Source organism: Panulirus ornatus, chromosome 3, assembly GCF_036320965.1.
Source record: "Panulirus ornatus isolate Po-2019 chromosome 3, ASM3632096v1, whole genome shotgun sequence".
Classification (NCBI taxonomy): Eukaryota; Metazoa; Arthropoda; class Malacostraca; order Decapoda; family Palinuridae; genus Panulirus; species Panulirus ornatus.
The window spans coordinates 66,872,863-66,896,419 of NC_092226.1; the positions used below are offsets into that span (position 1 = coordinate 66,872,863).

At 36.7% G+C, this 23,557-nt stretch overlaps 1 protein-coding gene across 1 annotated transcript in view; it reads right to left on the bottom strand.

The window, feature by feature from the left end:
- Positions 1-23,557, bottom strand: part of PKD (serine/threonine-protein kinase D3) — a 272,661-nt gene that overhangs the window by 54,240 nt on the left and 194,864 nt on the right. Inside the window, exon 9 of the mRNA XM_071681853.1 lies at positions 3,198-3,302. Coding sequence (XP_071537954.1) covers positions 3,198-3,302 — 105 coding nt within the window. The remainder of the gene's footprint in view (positions 1-3,197; positions 3,303-23,557) is intronic.

The window sequence follows — 23,557 nt, forward strand, 5'->3', positions numbered from 1 at the left end:
TCAAAAGGGATTTAAAACAGCTATCCTTACACCATTCACATAACTATTAACAAAAAATAAATGTACTTACAAGTAAAAGGCCTGTGAGATCTGTGTTCTTTGTGATACAAACATATTCGGTCAAACTCTCATAATAATAATCTTTATGGCCACCCTCAAGGTAAACAAATTGCAAATATGGTCACAAGGACTGCATGACTGACCAATATAACTATCAAAACAATAGTATCTTAAATTTACTACTCTAAACAATTCATGAAAATCCTTTTCTAAAACAAACAATCTAACAACTATCTTATTTGGAACCTATGAAAAGTTTATAAACCAACTCCTACAGGTGACAATGATGAAAAAAAACTTTCTTTAGGATAACATCAAACTTACCACTTACCACTTCAGCCATTCTATCTGACATTTTCTTAGGTGTTCCAGAAGACCACTGTAAGAAATCTAAACAATAAACCTGAATTCACAATGGAGCACATAATCATAAATAGCTCAGGTCTGAGTAACTAGCTTAGTATGGCATTCTAGGTATCTCGTATACTCACCTGCTTTTTCCTTCATCAAACTAGCGAAAACAAACTCTTAATCCTCTCTGAGATGTATTTTCTGAGACAAATGGCAAATCCATATCAAATATTTTCTTTTCTTATATTGTCTATTATTAATTTCTTTACAAAACATATCGTCAATGTTAGAGAAAGTCACTGATTCTTATCACTGAATGTAGATTTAATCATGCAAAAAATTTTGCTTGGATTACCATAAATGTTTTTGCAGAACTGAATATGTGCAGATGACAAAGCTTACTATTGCAATAGGTGCAAATTGAACTGTTGTTTTTGTATCACTGGTTTGAATTCGTTGCTTATTCATTTGTATTACCTAAACATATTTGGATAAAACTGCAACATAATAATGTTAAATATCTTCAAGTGCATACTTTTACGATCAACATGAAACTGCCTTTAACCTTTAGGTACACGTACAGCAAACACCTAAAATCACAGGTATTGGTATACTTCATCCACAAAGAAATACTGGTATAGTAAACACACACAAAAAAATACTACAAAAAATACGGTTATTTCTGGTAACTGGAATGAGGTGTTCTTCAGTATTTCTTTACTGAGGACTTCTTTCTTTTTTTCCCTTTAAATATAGAGAAATTCAAAGTGCACAACATGAAAACCTGTCTAAATTTCTCACTACACGGTAACACTGATCTGTAAAACTATGTATACACTGCACTTGCCAAACTATGTACACACTGCACTTGCCACTGCTCTGGAATCACTATTAGGACAACTATATTTTTTGTAGGGGGCTCTGGAGATACTATGGAGGTAACCTAAAACTTTTTTGTTTTCTCTCTACAGTTTCAGTGCAGTAACATATGTTCCTGGGCACAAGACATCACCAGATAAAATCTTGAAATTTAAAATTTTTTCAGAAAAGTGAAACTACTATAATCCATGCACAGTTTGATATCAGTAGGTGAAGATAGTGATGTAACACACTGCCGGACATCTCTCATATACACTCATGCCCCAGGTGCAGTGCAGAGTGCAGTACGTGACAAGTGGTGCATGAAGTCTAAATTGGCTGAACTTGACTGGAGCTATACGGCTTGCAGGTATATGATATGATGCTTGGACTCTGACTAACTGATACAACTGTGTTTTAACATGAGCTACAGTCCAAGTTATCACACATCAGTATAAGGTGGTTATAGCATTGGAGTTCTTGGATCTTCTATATTAATGGATGCCAAGTATCAGACTGCTACTATTAAGACAAACATGACTTCAAAACTAGACTGATGCAGCTAATTCTCATTCACAAGTCAAAGGTAAATCAGACTGCTGAGAAATCATACATTCTATTTTGAGTCCTGTTATCCAGTAAATTATAATATCAACTTACAAGACAGAGTACACATCATCACAGTATAATTCATTTTCCCCCTAAAAAAGTGAAAACCTAGATACATTATAAATACAGGCTTAACTATCTTTCCAAAATCAGTGTAAACTTCTGTAATCCATCACTTCCTTAAAGCTATTACTTATCTAACTGTCAACTCAGTCTCATAATACAAAAGGTCTCTAGATGCTTCCAGGTATCCTAGCAAGTAAATCTCGAGTGAGCATGTAGTCAAGTGGCGAAACTGAGAGCAGTAATATAAGACCTTAGAGAGTAATGACTCATTTTGGTCAGCATCCTGTGATCATTTAGCCCATGTTAAGCAGTGATTTGGGGATGGGAGGCACTCTAAGCATGGTGATGTTAAAATGCCAAATTATGTTGGGCCACTGGTATATAGACTGAAAATGGAAAATATATCTTCTAAGCTCTGTGAAGTACATAATTGTTTATGGAATACTTTCTTGATAACAGAAAAATACTAAAGGTTGCACAATTCACCTTCAATAAAGTAAGCGCTCTCAATGCACATTCACAATTCATTTTTTTTATGTGTGCAAGTATGCTCAATGAAGCAAAATTTTTGTCGAGATGTAATTCCCAACATTAGGACTATTAAGCAAGTGCACCATATAAAAACTTACATATATATAAAGCATTAACTTTCTTAGTATTTACAACAATAAATGCTATTCTATTCCATACGTTTTATGGATGATTATTCACTTCATGTACCTGTATTTCTTCACATCAAAAACATTTTTCCAACTTGTTTGCACACTAATATTTCATGATTAATTTTTTCAATTTACTTTCTGATAAATACCAACTGTGTTAGTTGCTACCCTTTCACAATTTCTATTTGATATATCTCCATATTCTCTCATCACTGAATTTCACAAAACTTTAAATTCATTCATTCTGAATTATTGTTTACAGTTTCAAATCCTGTATATACTTCCCAAATTCATAATCTTAAGACTATCCATCATAATGTTAACACCATGTATTACCACTCTCAAAATATGGACATTTCAAAGTGCATCATTTCATTTGTGATGAAGAAAAAGGAAACTCCCCAGGTTCCACAGTAAAATATAAAATGCCATGCATAATGAAGACTCAAGTCACTAGCTACTTCTGACCATCTAAATAAAACTAAGTACTGTAGTGATTAAATACACTATGAATCTTCAGTGAGGTAGCAACACCAAGTGCTCTGCTTATGAACTTCACACATATCAATCTCTGCAGTGGCCTTATCTCACCTTGATTCTTCCGGCCAGTTCTTTCTCCACCCAAGCTGGTCTACCAACTGATCCACTGAAGGACGGCCGACCAGACTTCATGTTTGGACTGGAAGTTGTTGAAGTCTGCAAATGCACATTGCAATATTTCAAGATAATTTTGAACCAACACACAGATGCACTGATAAAGGAAATGCAAAGATTGCAGTAGCCCTAGTTAGAGTTAGCCTTTTTTTTCTAAATTTATGTTCCACTGGAACCTCACAGGTAGGAATAAAAGCCAATAAAATATTCAAACCTTGATTGCAGATAGTGATGAACTACGACAGCACTAATAAAACTTAGTTTACATAAGCAAGAAACTAATACAACCAAGAATTAAACAAAAAGACCATGACAGCAAACAAATCCACTGACAAAACCTAGTGGTTTTCTTAATACGTTACTTTCTGCAGAACATCACACATTAACTACTTTTACAATAAGTCATTAACAATAAAGGCATACAGATGTCAAACACTATCATTGTGAATATAACTCAGAGATTTATAACAACTGTGGCAAAGTCCCTTATTTTCCATTCAATGAGAAATTGGAACATTTCAGTAAAATATTTCATCACACATCTGTCTGCTAAAGTTCTATTTAAGGGATCAATGATTATGATCCATGGAACTAAATTCAAACTTCAACTTTCTTAAGTCTTTTTTCCTAAACTCCTGAGAAGCAGATTCTATCTTTACTATTCTCTCAGTGATAGAGACAAGCAACATGAAGGCCAGTATATGACCAAAGTTATTTTGTTTTAAAATAATCACTGTATGACCTCTTAAGTCATCATAAATTATCTTGAAACAATTCTTTTTAATGAGAAACTTTTTTCTACACTTATGATAAGCCAATGATCTGTCTCATGGTCAGGCAGCTAAAAACCACCACCCAAAAAATGAAATTATCAAAAGAAGTGACTGCTCCTCCCTTAATAACTGGCTGTAGAAAATCACCAATCAAAAGAAAGGAGGACAAGATGTAGCCATCTGGTGCTTAACAGCATTCGTAACTGTAAACTACATTCCTCATCCAAAGGAGAGATATGTCAAGCCCAGGCAAACTCAGATAAGCAACTCTGCTTTCAAAATATTAAATGTTAGACAATATATAGATGAAAAAGCATGTCTTTGTCTCCATGATTCCCCGTCTCTAAATGTGGAAAAAACTTTTATACTTAAAATCTACCCCTAAACTCAACAAAACTCATGCAAATAAGCCTTAAAATTTTGCAGGAAGCCAAATAAAATCAAGGAAGGCAGCCACTAACTCCTAGTCTTAGTGAAAAAAAAAAATTGTACAATATTATTCCACAACAGTGATGGATTATATTATGGATGTCAGTGTATTATTCCACAAAGATGATGGGTAATGATGTGGATGTCTATGTACATTTCATTCAACTGCATTCTCATGAGGTAAGTTTAGTATAAGATGTCTTCTTAATAGTACATTGAGTTATTTTGACTTGTTAGACTGAAAAGTTTTTTAATATAACTAAAACTTTAACCCCAATATTTTGCAAGATCAATACTAATACACAGCTGAACCAGAATTTTGTATGAAGCAACCTTTTTTCTAAAGTGGGACACAGAGACAATAACCTTACAATCTAAAACTGGTAAGGCTGTTTTCTAAAATGAAAAGAAGAGTAATTCCAATAAAAAGGACAAAGTCACTTATCATTATTCCTTACTCAATTCAATATTTTCCTTCTCTTCAATGCCATTTCTAGGTAGAACATTATCTGTTCAAGCTTTCAGTTCTTCCTGAAGCTTGCATTTCTAATCTCCACGATTTTCCCTTCTAAAATGAATTACCTTTTTACAAAACATCTGTTCAAACATACAATGTTCATTTAGTGTTACTTTACTTTCCCTTACCTAACCTTACCTTCCTGCCCCAGGAATTCCTTCTATCCTCATGAGGCTCCTGCAGCCCTCAGAAACTCGCCACATCCACCAGTTGGCCCCACAGGCCATAGTAGTGTTGTGATGTTGTGTGTACATCTACATGCAGAAAGTGCAGGGCAAATGAGTAGTAAGTGCTCAGTGTCTTCCTTATGGTAGTTGCATTGTGGGCAAGAAAGGCCTTAGGGTATAATGAAATGGTATTACTCTCATTCAAATACACAATGAACATTTACCATTACTTTCTGCTAAAATGTAATGCATGTTTTTTACCTGCGTTCACTAGTGACCAGTAACTTCAGGAGTCAGGTAAATCTTCAATCATTTCTGTTTGAAGAAGGAATAATAACAGCAAAATGAAAGATATCAATTCCTTTGCAGAAAAAAAATGAAAATACAATTGTAGGGCTCCACATACCTTTATACAAAACATATCAGTTTGTTTTGCACCAATGTGCTGTTTAAATTTTGCAAGTCTATTTCAGGACAAAAGAAATCTAAATAGCAAACCATCAATTTTGATTTCATTCTTTAAAACATGGCATGGATCAAGTACATACAACTTCTTAGCTCATTAACACATACTTTTAATTCAAATCCAGTGTGATAATGTGAAAAAAGACTGCTCTTATCATAAGCAGTTCTTTTCATTTTCTGCATTTCACACTTGGCAAATTCATAAACAGACACAACCCCTTCCATTCACACCTCCAACCTCATACTTGGCAAATTCATAAAAAGACACAACCCCTTCAATTCACACCTCCAACCTCATACACAAAATGTCTGCATCGCACATATTCAAATCTTATTCCTCAAGCAATACCATCTGAAATACCATCTAGCACTAAACTACTAAACTAATCATTAACTGCATCTGTCATAAACTTTTAACCCTAAATTCTTTTTATAAAGAGCACATGTACATCTCTAACACCATCTCTTACCCTTGTAACTTCAACCAAACTACCACATATCTTTAACAAACTATCATCTCTCAACCAACTACTTTAGATGGTTTCAATTCATAAATTTTTCAAACATTTTCTTCACATCACATATCCTTGTCACATCTCACATCATACTTTAACTATTCTGCTGAGTTCAACTATACAACAGGGAACATACACTTGTATGGTCTTAATTTTCTTTACCTATCTTGACTGACATAGTCTACTATTTCACATTCAGACATAAGAAATGGGACAGCCACTCCCATCAAACATGCTCTTTAAAGAGTCTACTCTTAAAGTCTTTCCTTTCACCAAAATTCTCACTGCATCCATATCTTCTCTACTGCATGACTCTACTCTCAACTTAATCTTCCCATTACCAACCTTACTGATCATCATTCCTATAAGCCTAAACTAATTAACAACTACTCCATTCAAAATGATACCACAGAACAAATGTCAATCTCTTTCAAAACTAAACATTCTACTCACAACTGCCTTTAACATCCCCTTCCCTCTAAACACAATATTTAGGTGATCTGTCATTCAAGTTTTCTCCTGCTTTTATTCATTTAACAGAACAGTATCATCTGCATATAATATATAAGTGGCTCTGTTTTGTTCCATCATGGCTCACCTGTGCCCAATCATCATCCCCTCTTGCTTTCACTTCACACTGTGCCTCATCCCTGTGATCCTCAAGCATCTTTGATGACATTACACAACCCTAACACACAACCATTTTGTTTTAATTCTAAATCACATTTATTCTTATGCAAATACTTTGTCCATCATAAAAGCTATAGCAACTTTCAACAGTCTGCTATGCATACCACAGACTATCATTACTTCTCAATGTCTTTTCCTATCAATTATGTCATATCTTTTCCAATTAGGCAATGGAATGTGGATAAAAAATCAAACTTAAGTAAAGGACAGCTGCTCATTATGTCAATCCCCACAAAAAGTATCAAACTAATGAGGGGATATATACTCATCAAATTTCCTCTCTAAAGACACTGTGCTTTATCTGATACATAGGCTGCATTCACTTTTCTTGAATAAGAAAAGAACCTCATGCATAATGTAAAGCATAAAGAAAATCACCATTTCAATAAGCAAAGGACTTTTCAACAGATTTCTGACATCTAAAATCATGGCTACAGAGCTGTTTGAAAGGATAATAAAATTCAGCAACCACGCCTACCAACTTTCCCATCAATATCTACATGATTTTGCCACAAGACACATTAGCACTTACTGCTCTACACACAATTTGTTTCACAACACTTGTTTCTGTTGCCATATATCTGTAAGTCTTGGGTTTATTAAAAACAATTTTCATTTATCTGTCTAGTCTTCTCTGAAAGGTTCCAGTAAGCCCTCCTTCCAAAATCCTTATTTTACTGAGTTATCTTTAAGATCCTCTCCTTTCTTGCTGGGCTCTTGAATATTCTTATTTCATATCTTTTTCATATATTTCAAGTAATTACAGCCAATTTAATCATACTGTTTCTTCCATGATATGCAGCTATTAATTCCAGGATGTATTCTTTAATTTCCTTTACCTGCTCCCAAACATATATCATCATACACCTCCTCTTTCTTGACAGTATAGTTCAAGTTCTTTCCATCAGTTTATGCATCCATTCCCTTAATTCTACTTCTAAGACATATGTCATAACTCTCAAGCTTACCAATTTCAAATTGCTTAGTTACTAACCATACAACACAACAGTATCAAATTATGCTTCCTTATATGAGGATAGGGGATAGAGAAACTTACCATGTATCCCCTTTGTGTTGTAAAAGGCGACTTTTTTAAAAGGGGAGGGAGTGGAGGCCTGGAAATCCTCCCCTCCTGTTTTTTAAATTTTCTAAAAGACGAAACAGAGAAGAGGGCCAAGTGAGATATTCCCTCTAAGGCTCAGTCCTCTGTTCTTAATGCTACCTCACTAATGCAGGGAATGGCGAATATGTATGAAAAATATATATATCATTATTATACATAATCGCTGTTTCCTGCATCAGCGAGGCAGCGCCAGAAAACAGATGAAGAGTGGCCCATCCACTCATATACACATATATATACATAAACGCCCATATACATATCAACATATACATACATGTACAAACACATACACAAACATATACATATATACACATGTACATATTCATACTTGCTTGCCTTTATCCATTCCTATCACTAACCCGCCACAGGAAATAGCATTGCTACCCCCTCACTTCAGCGAGGAAGCACCAGAAAAACACAAAAAAGGGCACATTCATTCAAACTCAGTCTCTCTCTCTCTCTATTTTTATTTTCATCATACTTTGTCGCTGTCTCCTGCATTAGCGAGGTAGCACAAGGAAACAGACAAAAGAATGGCCCAACCCACCCACATACACATGTATATACATAAATGCCCAAACACACACATATGCATACCTATACATTTCAACGTATACACATATACACACACACACATAGACATATACATATATATACACACGTACATATTCACACATGCTGCCTTCATCCATTCCTGCCACCACCCCACCACACATGAAACAGCAACCCCATCCCCCCGCGTGTGCGCAAGGTAGCGCTTTGAAAAGACAACAAAGGCCACGTTTGTTCACACTCGGTCTCCAGCTGTCATGTATAATGCATCGAAGCCACAGCTCCCTTTCCACATCCAGGCCCCACTAACCTTTCCATGGTTTACCCCAGATGCTTCACACGTCCTGGTTCAATCCACTGGCAGCACATCGACCCTGGAATACCACATCATTCCAATTCACTCTATTCCTTGCACTCCTTTCACCCTCCTGTATGTTCAGGCCCCAATCGCTCAAAATCTTTTTCAATCCATCCTTCCACCTCCAATTTGGTCTCCCTCCCACTTCTCCTCGTTCCCTCCACCTTTGACACATGTATCCTCTTTGTCAATCTTTCCTCACTCATTCTCTCCATGTGACCAAACCATTTCAATACACCCTCTTCTGCTCTCTCGAGCACATTCTTTTTATCACCACACATCTCTCTTACCCTTTCATTACTTACTTGATCAAACCATCTCACACCACATATTGTCCTCAAACATCTCATTTCCAACACATCCACCCTCCTCTGCACAACCATATACATTGTTGGAACTACTATTCCTTCAAACATACCCATTTCTGCTCTCCGAGAAAACATTCTCTCCTTCCACACATTTTTCATTGCTTCCAGAATTTTTGGCCCCTCCCCCACACAGTGACTCACTTTCACTGCTAAGTCCACTCCCAGATATCTCCGTCGTGAGGGAGTGATGTATCGGGAGATATGTTGTGGTTCCTCCAATTTTTCTCCATTCAAACTTACATCGCAATTTACATGTTCCTCAACCCTACTGAACCTAATAATCTTGCTCTTATTCACATTTACTCTCAATTTTCTCCTTTCACACACTTTTCCAAATTCAGTCACCAACTTCTATAGTTCTTCACTCGAATCAGCCACTAGAGCTGTATCATCGGCGAAGAACACCTGACTCACTTCCCAAGCCCTCTCATCCCCAACAGACTGCATACTCGCCCCTGTCTCCAAAACTCTTGCATTTACCTCCCTAACCACCCCATGCATAAACAAATCATACAACCATGGGGACATCACACACCCCCGCTGCAGAATGACCTTCATTGGGAACCAATCACTCTCCTCTCTTTCTACTTCTACATATGCCTTACACCCTTGAAAAAACTTCTCGCTGCTTCAAGCAGCTTACCTCCAATGCCATATACTCTTAAGTCCTTCCACAAAGTATCTCTATCAGCCCTTTCATATGCCTTCTCCAGATTCATAAATGCTACATACAAATCCATCTGTTTTTCTAAGTATTTTTCACACACATTCTTCAGAGCAAACACCTGATCCACGCATCCTCTACCACGTCTGAAACCACACTGCTCCTCCCTACTCTGATGCTCTGTACATGCCTTCACCCCCTAAATCAATACCCTCCCATAGTTTTCCTGGAATACTCAACAAACTTTTGCATCTGTAGTTTGAACACTCAACTTTATCCCCTTTGCCTTTGTACAACGGCACTATACATGCATTCCGCCACTTCTCAGGCACTTCACCATGGTCCATACATACAATGAATATCCTCACCGACCAATCAAGAATAGAATCAACCCCTTTCTTTATAAATTCAACTGCAATATCATCCAAACCCACCACCTTGCTGGATCTTATTTTCTGCAAGGCTTTCACTATCTCTTCTCTTTTCACTAAACTCCTCTCCCTGACTCATTTTGCACACCACCCCACCAAAACACCCTACATCTGCCACTTTATTATCAAACACATTCAATAAAACTTCAAAATACACACTCCATCTCCTCCTCACTTCATCACTACATGTTATCACTTCCTCCTTGCCCCCTTCACTGATGTTCCCATTAGTTATCTTGTCTTATGTATGTTCTTCACTTCATTCCAAAACATCTTTTTATTATCCCTAAAGTTTAATGACACTCTCTCACCCCAACTTTCATTAACCCCCTTTTTCAACCCTTGCATCTTTCTCTTGACCTCCTCTCACTTTCTCTTATACATCTCCCAGTCATTTGCACTCCTTCCTTGCACTTCTCTTTTCTCTTTCACTAACAACTTTATTTCATCCCACCACTCACTACCCTTTCTAATCTGCTCACCTCCCACCATTCTCATGCCATATGCAACTCTTGCACATGCCATCACTGCTGCCCTAAATACATTCCATTCCTCAACCACTCCCCTCACATCGTTTGCTTTCACCTTTTGCCATTCTAAACTCAATCTCTCCTGGTTCTTCCTCATGCAAGTCTCCTTTCCAAGCTCATTTACTCTCAGCACATAGATCTATTCTCCCTGACATTCTCACTTCTTTTTTTGAAAGCCTCTACAAATCTTCACCTTTGCCTCCATAAGATAATGATCAGACATCCCACTAGCTGCCCCTCTCAGAACATTTATCATCCCAAAGTCTCTCTTTTACGTGCTTATCAATTAACACGTAATAATGCCCTTTGACCATCTCTCCTACTCATGTATGTATACTTGTCTATCTCTCTCTTTTTGAACCAGGTATTCCCAATCATGCAATCACCAGTCTTTTTCAGAACATAAATCCACAAGATCTTCACCACTTCCATTCACATCACTAAATAACCTATGTACACCAATTATACCCTCTACTGCCACATCACTTAGCTTTGCATTTAAATCATCCACCAATGATACCCAGTCTCATGCACCAAAACTGCTGACACACTCATTCAACTGCTCCCAAAACACTTGCCTCTGAAGATCTATCTTCTCAAGACCGGGTGCACAGGCACCAATAATTCCCCAATCTCTTATCATCCACTTTCAGTTTTACTCGCATCAATCTAGAATTTACTCTCTTACACTCCATCACACACTCTCACAACTCCTGCTTCAGTAGTGTTACTCCTTCCTTAGCTCTTGTCCTCTCACCAACCCCTGACTTTACTCCCATGACTTTTCCAAACCATTCTTCCCCTTTATCCTTGAGCTTCCTTTCACTCAGAGCCAGAACATCCAGGTTTCTTTTCTCAAACATACTACTCGTCTCTCTTTTCTTCTTGTCTTGGTTACATCCACACACATTCAGACACCCCAATTTGAGCCTTCAAGGAGGATGAGCACTTCCTGCTTGACTCCTTCTATTTCCCCTTTTGGAAACTGAAATATAAGAAGGGGAGGGTTTCCAGCTCCACCCCCTTTTGTCGCCTTCTACAACATATAGAGAATATAAGAAAAGTATTCATTTTCCCCTTTCTGATGCCTAATCCCTCCTGGAATTCCCTCAAGGCGGTAACCTGGCAAGAGTCTCCATAACCAGTGAATTCTAGTGTCACTTCTTAGCCATTAGTAACTCAATCTTAACAGGCCACTGGTAGAGGGCAACTCTAGCAGTGTTTGCAGAGGCTCCAACCTAATGTTTCTACTAGCTACTTCTACCTAATGCTCCTTCCTAATGTTCCTACCAACTACTCCCGCCTAATGATTTCTCTAACTAATGCTTCTGCCTAAATATTTGTACCTACTACTTCTATCTATTACTCCTATTATTTTGCCACAAGGCTGGGCTAGCACATAGTGCTCACCATAGGAAAATCTAGGGTTATGATGAATGAGCAATGTCTGTTCAGCATTGTCAAGTTTTATGTGTGACTAGGAGAGATTGGACTGTATGTCTGTGGACTGAATATTCACCATTTCCTGCATCACTGAGGTTATGTCAGGAACAGACAAAAGAACACCCTAATTTGCTTGCACATAAAATGCACTAAAACCAGACACCCCTATTCAAAGCCAAGGTCCACATTACTTTTATCTCAGTTGTAAAAAATAGTTTTGAACTCCATTATTACTTTCAAAATTATCATTTTAATTTCACTTCATTTTCACTAAAGGATGTATAAACATTTATTTTAATTTACTGTGAATGAAAATACAGGAAAAACTTCCAAAATTTGAATTCAAAATAACATCTTCGCGTTTCTCACTTTTTTTGGATGGAATTATACAGGTAAAACTTCCAAAATTCAAAGATCTTCAAAATTTGAATTCAAAATAACAGCCATGTGTTTCTTGCTTTTACTGGGTTACATGCACTCTCTCAGTTCAAAATATCTTATATTCAGCCAATAAAATGAGAGGGTAAATTGTATTTCTTACACAGTTTTTGCAAACAGGTCTCTTCTGTATGTTCTCACCTAACACCAGTTCAGAAAATTACAGGAGAAAACAAGTAAAACAGATGCTGTTGCAAGACATTCATATCATAGTCAATCAAATGATACAACATATATATCTTTTATCAATTTTTGTACATTATATTCAGAAGGTTCTTACCTTATGGAAAAATCAATACTCTTCTCATACTTAGAAAAATAATTAGAGAAAATAACTCAAGTACATCAAGTGTGAAAAAAAATCCAAAAAATTGTATGCCTAAAGAAACTAAAATATACTAGAGTAATGCAGTACATGCCACTGAAATAACCAAGGTTGTATTCAAATAAGTTAGTCAAATAATGGTTGATGTGGGAAAAGATTTTTATACAATCAAATAAAAATGAGTTATTTCACCCTAATGCTCTTACCAAATCAGTCTCACACACATGGAAATATATCTTTTCATACCAAAATAGTAAAGAAATAAAACCAATGTCTCTTCAATGCGAAAGAACTTCATCTCAAAATAATAAAACACTCAAGGAACAGGTGATACTGTCCTCAACTTACCACGGAGGAATATGAAGTTAATTATCAAGTCATTCATCAGGTAAGAATATTCTGAAGAAAAACATGTAGAATGAATATATATAAAAAAAAATATTTCATAATTTTACTGATTACATTTAAAATGTGTCGATAGATCATCATCAATGATCAGAAGGAGGTATGACTACCTATTTCAACTATTCTCACCTATGATAAAAAAAGAAAAAAAAAAAAAGAAAGATAATCATCAATTCATGATTCATGTAAGAACCTAAAAAGAAATGTACAAAAATACATGAAAAATACAATTCATCATTTTATCGATTGTATGTTGCATGTTTTAACTAAAAGGGTGCAGGTGCTGAGTGAAAATTCCATCACCTTCATTCAACAAAACCCCAATATGTCAGAAATATACCCAAAAACACGATGTCCATAGAAATAACGTAATTTTTTCAAATGAGCTATTAAAACAATATTCAATATAAAACATGAAAAGAATCATAACCAAAGAAAAACAAAAATTTTTTTCCCTAATCCTCTCATCAGATTGGTCTCTCAATCATGAAAATATATCTTAAATACTGAAACACTAAAGTGACAAAAAAATCTCTTATGAAATAAAAGAATTTCATACTAACCCAGGGAGAAATAAGGGAAATTTGTAATGAAAGTGTCATGGGAGAGATATCTTATCAATACACAGCCATCTCCTTAATCATCATCTTATATTCATCAAAGAATGTAAATTATCATTAATATGTCATCGTGTACGAATCTTTTAAAGAAGACATTAAAATATATTCAGGTAAAATATCATGAACCAATGATTTTACTGATCACATCCTGAATGTAATAACAAGCTGCATGAGACATGACCTCCATGTATTTCACCTATATTCTATAAATCATCTGAATATGTAGATGATTATCAATTGATACATCAGGCAAGAATGTACCAAAGAGTAATGTGCACAAATGATATATGAAAAGTACTCTTTACAAAATTTCATTGATTATATACTGAATGGTTTAAACCAAAAGGCATGTGGGAGCTGAGTTAAAATTCCATCACCTTAGTCTGACAAAGCCCTAAAAATAACAAAAATATACCAGAATAACACAGTATACACCAACAAAATCACTTCATTTGTGCTCAAATGAACTATCTATTAATTTTCATTATACTCTGTTGCTGTCTCCCACAATAATGAGGTAGCACAAGGAAACTGATGAAAAAATGGCCCAACCCACCCACATACACATGTACATACATACATGCCCACACATGCACATATACATCCCTAAACATTTCAACATATACATACATATACACAGACATATACATATATTCACATGCACATATTCATACTTGCTGCCTTCATCCATTCCTGTCGCTGTCCCACCACACATGAAATGGCACCTCCCTCCCCCCCGTGCAAGCAAAAGGTAGCACTAGGAAAAGACAACAAAGGCCACATTCGTTCACACTCAGTCTCTAGCTGTCATGTGTAATGCACCAAAATCACAGCTCCCTTCCCACAAAACTTTCCATGGTTTATCCCAGACGCTTCACATGCCCTGGTTCAATCCATTGACAGCACGTTGACCCTGGTATACCACATTGTTCCAATTCACTCTATTGCTTGCACATGCCTTTTACCCTCCTGTATGTTCAGGCCCCAATTGCTCAAAATCTTTTCACTCCATCCTTCCACCTCCAATTTGGTCTCCCATTTCTCCTCGTTCCCTCCACCAATGACACATATATCCTCTTTGTCAATCTTTCCTCACTCATTCTCTTCATATGACCAAACCATTTCAATATACCCTCTTCTGCTCTCTCAACCACACTCTTTTAATTACCACACATCTCTCTTACCCTTTCATTACTTACTTGATCAAACCACCTCACATCACATATTGTCCTTATACATCTCATTTCCAGCACATCCACCCTCCTCTGCACAACCCTATCTATAGCCCATGCCTCGCAACCATATAACATTGTTGGAACTAAATGAACTAAAAAAAAACAAAATTTGATACAAGAAATGATTTCAAAGTCAATTTATATCTATCTATATCTTTGACACCCATTCCAAATGGAACTCTCTCAAAGGAGTGGCCACAGCAACATTTTTTCCACAACTAAAGAGCTTCAGTGCTGCTTCTTAGCCTTCAGTGCCTTGACCTTTACAGGCCACTGGCAGAGGGCAAGTCTAGCACAGTGTTTGCAGTCTCCTCAAAGTGAAAGAAAAAAGAATTATTTTGCCTTAGTGGCCTCATCAGATTAGTTCAACAAACATTTTTTTGTGTATATGGACTAAGTTCAGTTTTCCAAAATCTAAATTTTTCTAAAATTCAAACACTGCTTGGTCCCAAATAATCTAAATTTTGAATTTCAATTTCCCATGCTGAGAAATCAAATAGTGTAATGATGCAGCCAAATACTTGAAAATGCAAAAACATCTTCATTCAAACACTGTATTAAGAGACAGACTTCTTAAACACTTTGGCCATGAAGTTGATCTCTGCTGCATTCATGTGGAGTAGTAATTCTCCAGTTAAACATGATCATGGTATAATAATTGGTCAATTTTTAAAACTTTTTCTACCTAAAATGATTAAGTTTCCATATCTAGCATTTACACTTTTTAAAAACAGTATATGATCGCAAGGGAGGGAGGGAGAGGGGATGAAAATTAAGCATTTAGAGGTGACATCTGCAGGATGGCATAAACCTCCGATTTCTTTTCATACCTGCCTGCTGTTTCCTGATATGTAACAAATTTCATCCTCCTTACACTCTTAATAGTGAATGAACTGCAAGGGGCATGAAAAATATTAAACAGCCATATCTAAAGGGATACTAAACAGTATGGCACTGCCAACTCAACATCATTTGTCAAAAACATCATCTATCATCATTGTATATACTCCTAAATGCTTTATGATACATAACACACTCATAATGATGGACGAACTGTAAAGGGTGTGAAAAAAATTACATTATCAAAATCACTGTGTATTACCATAAGTTATCTTTATTCATGTATTATAACATATAGAACATAATTTTACAGCATTTCTTGATAATGGAACACTCATAAATCACCATAATAAAGGTGAAAACAATGTGAAAAGAGAAGAGAAATAAATGAATCACTACATAGGAAGTGGACATCAGCCGCCCATCATTCGTTATGTGTCAGGCTTCAGCCAGCCACCACATGGGGGCAGCATCTTATGAGACCTTGGTCCATTTGCCAGTTGGGGATGGTAAGCAAAGTGCACAGGATGTACAAACTGTTTTTTGACAACTGTGGACTTCAACTGCAATTGGCAGAGAAAATTCTATGCATAAGACTTCAATTAAAAATTTTTAACCAGGGAGTAAATGAATATGGAAATGTATAAAAGAGTACTTCCCACATATTCCCTACATGTTGTAGAAGGCGAGTAATAGAGGTGGGAGTAGAGGGCTGGAAACCCTCCACTCAGGTTTTACTTTTCCAAAGGAAGAAACAGAGAAGAGGGCCAAGTTAAGATTTTTCTCTCTAAACCTCAGTCATCTGTTCTTGGTGCTACCTTGCTGATGCAGAAAACGGCAAATATGTATTGAAAAAAAAGAAAAAGAAAAAAACCCATACTCAAATGAAAATGAACACAAATGAATGGAAAGATTACCTAGCTATGCATAGAGAACACCAGACTTTGCCAAAAGGGCAAATATGTAGAACTTATTTCACATCTTACTTGATGAACACTACCATTTCTTTTTAATGCTATACTCATCGCATAACTGTCAATCTTGGGTATTTTTGTGACAGACTTCAGCCATATATCAAGTTTTAAATATTTCTACCGGTAATGAGTTGAATATGCAAATTTTCTTGAAGGACACTCTTATATAATTTTTCTTTGATACTCTTTGGATTTATTCAATTACTAGTATTCCTGTGGACTTAATCGATCTGTTTATTCACTACTGACAGGATTTTGAATTCAATTCTGTTCTTATTCTTTCCATCTGTTGCCATTCACACACACACATGACAGACAGATAAAAAGATAGTTACATACATATATACATATATTTATTTATTTTGCTTTGTTGCTGTCTCCCGTGTTAGCGAGGTAGCACAAGGAAACAGACGAAAGAATGGCCCAACCCACCCACATACACATGTATATACATACACGTCCACACACGCAAATATACATAACTATACATCTCAATGTACACATATATATGCATACACAGACATATACATATATACACATATACATTATTCATACTGTCTGCCTTTATGTAATTACTTACTTTATTTATAATTACTACAGGACCAATTTCTTTGAAAAAGCCCTGGTGTTATCTATGACCATTCTAAAGGTTCCTACAGCTCATGGGTCCTTCAAGGTGATAAATTCCTTGACAAGACTAAACTCCTAAAGATACAGCCTCTTCAAAGGTGACTTTTAACTTTCAGGATAACCTTGGGCTGGAGAGAGAGAGAGAGAGAGAGAGAGAGAGAGAGAGAGAGGGGGGGGGGGGGGGTGATGCGGCAAGTCCTGAGGTTGCTGCAGTGGAGATTTTAAAGTGTATTCTAATAAATTCTTGTAAATTTATTATATAAAGTATATGTTCTTGATTCTAAACTATATGGTTCAAGTTTTTTCAATCTATCATGACAGTCTATGTGTTCCACTCCTCGGTTTTGTATCTAAAAAGTTTCAGAATTCTCTAGTACCAGCTTTGATTATACTTCTTATATATACAGAGATCATTCTCAACATCAGCTTTCAATGTCTTGCACTAAAAGCTCTCATCACTAAATCACTAATTATCTGACACACTATTACAATCTTTATCATGGATCCATAAATATCGACTTCTATCTATCATCACTTCCAGGTTTTTAAAAACATTTTCCTCCCCAAGAATTTGTTTTCCTGTTGGTCCCAATTAAGGCATCACCGTTATACTGAGAAAGAACAAGAGATAACAGGCAAGTATCTCTAATGGTCATGATCCATAAAACACAGGAAAAGATAATCAGAAAACAAATCATTACTTGCAAAGGAGAAATCAAATAAGTGGGAGGCAGCTTGGGTTGAGGCAATGTAATGTATAAAAAACTAGGCTTCTATGATAAGTGTGCACTGACCTAGAAAAAAGAGATGGGTGGGTAGATTGTGTTCTTGGACTGCCAGATGGTATCTGGCTCTGTTCCACTCAGGAAGTTGGTAAGAAAATTGGATTCTCAGGCAGGCATAAGAGGGGGTATTCCTTCAATGGATCGACTATTATCTGAGTGGATGGGAGCAAAAGACATATGTCAGAGGTGCCTTTTCATACTAGGTCATAGTCACCTACTGTGGGGTTGATATTGGGGCTGTTATCATTATCAATATATGTAAATGATGCGTCATTAGGGTATGAATCAGAACTGAATATGTTTGTGGATGATGTTAAAGTCATCAGAGAAATGAATGTCCACAATTGCAACAACTTACAAAGAAGCTTAGACAGACTCCAGCAATGGATTGGCACATTACTTGTGGAATTCAATCTGACCTACTGTATGGTGAAAGAAATTAGATACTGTGAAAGGAGGACTCAATATGACAACCATCTTCTACAACACAGATTACTGTTATCTACGTGAAAGGGACATGGGTTGACAAGTTATCCAGTCTACTGCCACATCACTATATTTGGAGAATCGTAAAAGGGAAAAATGATTCATTTTTAACTACTAAATTTCATTTCAGTATATGGGTCAAGAAATTCTCAGAAAATTATTTACAACATATATTAAATCCAAATTGAGTAAGCATCAGCAGCTTGATCATCCCCACTTCAAGGAACAAAAACATGACACAAAAGGTTCAACTGAGGACAACAAAGATCATACCTGAAATAAGGGAGCTGAATTACAAGGAGAGGATAGCAGCCATGAATTTACCCACACTGGAAGAGAGAAGAAAGAAGGGAGACATGATTACAACCTTGAAGTTTCTAAGTCAAACTAACACTGTTAATAGTGATTTGTGTACTGAAATAATCAGGACACAACAGGTACAAAACAAGTTAGAAAAACTTCTGCATTAATTATGAAGTGGTGGACTTTGGATGAATGAATAAGTGAAGAGCCTCTGACCATACAGACTTTATGAAAGTTTGAAAGAGTTTATGACAGTAAAATATTTTGAAGAAATGGGGCATGACAAGCACAAAACATCCTTCCCAAATTATACAAACAAGTAAAAATAATCAATTACATACAAACACACACAAAATCTCAGGCAGTGCTCCCTGTTATTTCAAGATTTTGGAAGGTTTACAGCTCATGAAGCCTATTCTGAGAAAAAAAAAAAAAAAAGGTGGGGGGGGGGGGATATGAAGAGGCCCTGAGTAATATATGCATGTGGTATCAAGTTTGAACATGCCAAAATCTGGGTGTTTAATAGGGTTTAGGAGTGAAAGTTTCTAAGCTTCAAATCGAATGCCTGGAAGTGCTGCCAACTTCAGTGAATTGTCTTCTTATCATGCCTTTTTTATATGGAGATCCAGTTTTAACAAGTGACTAGCGCTCACTAAGGAAGTAAACAAGTGTAGCAAAGTTTTACTGTGTAAAAGTGCAGCTCTGACTTGACAAAAGGGAGTACTAGTGTAACAGTAAGGCAACACTGTCAGTTTTAATTAAAGATTTAAATTCTTATGATTGAGGCTATATGTGCAGGTAAACTTCATTTATGTTATCAGTATACTTTAGGGGATCAATTCAAGACCTTAAGCACTGCCTGAGTGAAGAAAAAAAAAGTCTTTAAGAAGGCTGAGAAATTACACTGGAGAGCTTGATTGAACTTGTCAGCAAACACTAACAAAGACAAGTACTGTGTCAAACTTTATGTTTTAAACTGGACTACAGTCTGCTGTGGACTCAAATATGGGAATATACCAGGACCAGTCTCTCAAAACAAGATCCACAAATCTGAGACAAGAGGGAGAGGTGAAAGAGGAACCACCAGAGACCAAATGTTTGGAGATGTTATGGGAAACTTAAAAAGCGAGCCCAGAAGTCAACACAATTGAAGGTAGAGTTGAAGAACAGAGGAATTGATTCAAGGATCATGAACAGTATCATGAGTTGAGATAAGAGAGAAACTTTGGGATTTGAAAAATACAGACAATATGGTGAAGGGGTATTCAGGAGGTACACAATAAGAGTAAAGGTTAATTCATTATAAAGCATTTAAGGCCAAAAGAGTCTCTTTTAAATGTCTTAGTAGTCATTCAGTATCAAGTAAGGACTAAAACTCATCTACTGACAACAGTGGTAGGAAGGTACAGAAGAACCAATTTTGGAAACTGTTCATTTAGAGGAAAGGGCAAAAATACACACAGAATCTACTGCCAATAGTGGGCAAAAAAGAAAAACAAAGCAGAAAGATTGATGCAGAGAAAAATAAACCCAGGGCCATACAAAGAAAGGTTTTATGTAAAGCTGTAGAAAGAATCATGTGCACTATCAGAGATGGAGCAGTCCAAGAAATTTATGAGCTAGTTCATGAATGGTTTAGAAATATACAGAGTATACAGGACCATTGCTTGTTACCTAAAAGAAAGATTTCTGAGAAAGTTAGAAAGTCAGCAAATGAAATTGCAACGCTGAAGGATCTAGCTGAAATGTTGGTAGCACCAAAATTAGAAAGACAGTAAAGCAAAAGATATAAATCACTGATTAATTTTGGTTTGGAGGAGTATAATATACCAGACAAGGAAGAACAGGGAAAGAAGAAATGCTAATTAAAATATTATTGGAGGGTATCCAGATGCAATAGTAGTGATATAAGAGAGTACAGGAATAGGTGATTATAATCAAAAAGTAAGGAGATAACCAGTTATTGTTATGTGTGACTTCAAGTCATCTATCCAGGTATTTCAGTAAGCTGAGAAACTTAATGATAAGGTGGAATTCAGTGAGGTATTCATCAAAAGTGAAAAATCCTTAGAAGAGTGGGAGAAAAATAAAGAATTATGTCAGAAGACAAAAACTGGAGACACACCTTGTGGCAAGAGGATGATGCAGCACTACAGAGAAGACAAGAGTGCTAGATAATGATGTCAGACTGAAAGAAATGCACTTAAATGAAGGTGAATTAAAAGTTAATGATAGACAGCTGGAATTCAAGAGTTGTTTGAAGGGAATGTGGACATAATATTGATGGAATAGTAGAAAAAACTTTTTTTTTCAATTGGTATATCATCTACTTCCCTCTTGTTTTCTTCAGTACTGAAGCCAGTCTTTCATGCATGAAATAATAACAGATGCCTGAATCTTTTTCGCTGTTGCTCAACCTATGTATTAATCCTGTGTGACTCTGGTGCCAGTGAGAGGGAGGGCTTATGTAGTAGAGTAATGGCCACTCCCATGACAAAGGCAAATTTAAGGCATACTCCTTTGACGACACTTTATCATGTGATACTGCCACCAGTGAGAGGGAGGGCTCAGGTGGTAGTATATTGGCCCCTCCCAATACCTCAGCTAAATCAAGGAATATCCTGTCTCCAACCTTGGAGCAACCCAGAACCACATTAACGCTCTCCATGTTAGGACTGCTGGTCTTACCTTCTGTCTCATCAAAATGGGACTACTGAGCAAGTCCTGCCATCTTCTAACAAGCACCATACATCTACTTAAACTTTGCTTATCTTTTTTTCACATAAGTACTCTTGCTAACTCCTGTCCACAGTTTTAAGTATTATCATGACAGACACCAATAAATCTATGGCCCCTAGTCCCTGGCATCATGGGGTGCTAAGAATCTCCAGGTTTCTGCCTGACTCTACTACCAATGAGAGGAAGGGCTCTGACAGTAGCAGTACTGGCCCCTCCCAGAACCTTTTCCTCTCTGCTAGACCATCCTATTTTTCTATTCACTATACCAACATTTGTGGTCTCTCTAGTAACCTCTCCTCCACTGAACACCACCTGTCTAGTACCTCTCCTAATATCTTCCTTCTGCCTGAGACACAGTTGTCTAATGATGTCCTCACTGGTCTCCCTTTCATATCCAGTTATAATCTCCACTCATATTCTGGTTCAAAGGTGATTTTTGCGCTTATTCCAACATCAACACACGTTGCATGCCTCAAGGACCGTGAGTCCCAAAACTTTGATGCTATGTGGCTTAAGGTCTGTCTCTCAACTACCACACTTCTCCTCTTGTCTTGCATAGTGCTCTTCTAATTCTATAAATTTTACATATATTTCTTCAACTACCTAACTCCTTCCAGGAAACTGTGACATCCTCTCACCCACAAGATGAGATCCTCTACCTGAGGGATTTCAAAGTTCTTTATAGGGAAAGACTGAATTCCTCCCATATGGCTGGTGGTGGGTTGAAGCTCTCACGTTCTCCATTCTCAATTATTCTAAGCAAATTATCTGCCATCCTACCCATATTCCTGACCACTGTGACTACTCTCCTAATATTTTGGATCAGTTTTTCACCTCCGGCCCACCCCACTCTAATGCACAATCTTGCCCCAAATTGGTTCATTTGATCATATTCTAATAAAAGTATTTATTTCAATGGCACCTAGCCTTCCAGCAGCCCCTTCTAAGCATAAATACTGGCACCTCAACAAAGATGAATGGATATAACTTCCTTCCAGCAGCCCCTTCTAAGCATAAATACTGGCACCTCAACAAAGATGAATGGAATAACTTATGTAATTCTTTTCTGACTTTCCTTGGGTAAATTACCGTCTCTTATGCAGTGATGCTTCTGTCCCTGCCCAACACATAGCAAAGGTTATTGTTGAAGGAATGGAAGCATTTATCCCCTTCTCCAAGATGAACTCGTCATCCAATCCACTGTTCAACTGTTCCTGTTGTGAGACCATACAGGCAAGGACTTGGAAAAACTCTCCTTCCTTTAACTCCCATTCAGCTTTCATCACTGCCCATAATCACTGAAAGCAAGTTATCCATCAAGTAAGGCATTCCTTCATTCAAAGGAAGTGGGATAACCTCTCCTCATCATCCAGTAATAGGTCTTTCTGGTCTTTAGTTATGTGCATCTCTGACAACTTCTGTCGCTCTACTTTTCCTTCACTTTTCTGTTCTAATGGTACTATAGCTGTCTCTCCAATAGACAAAGCTATTC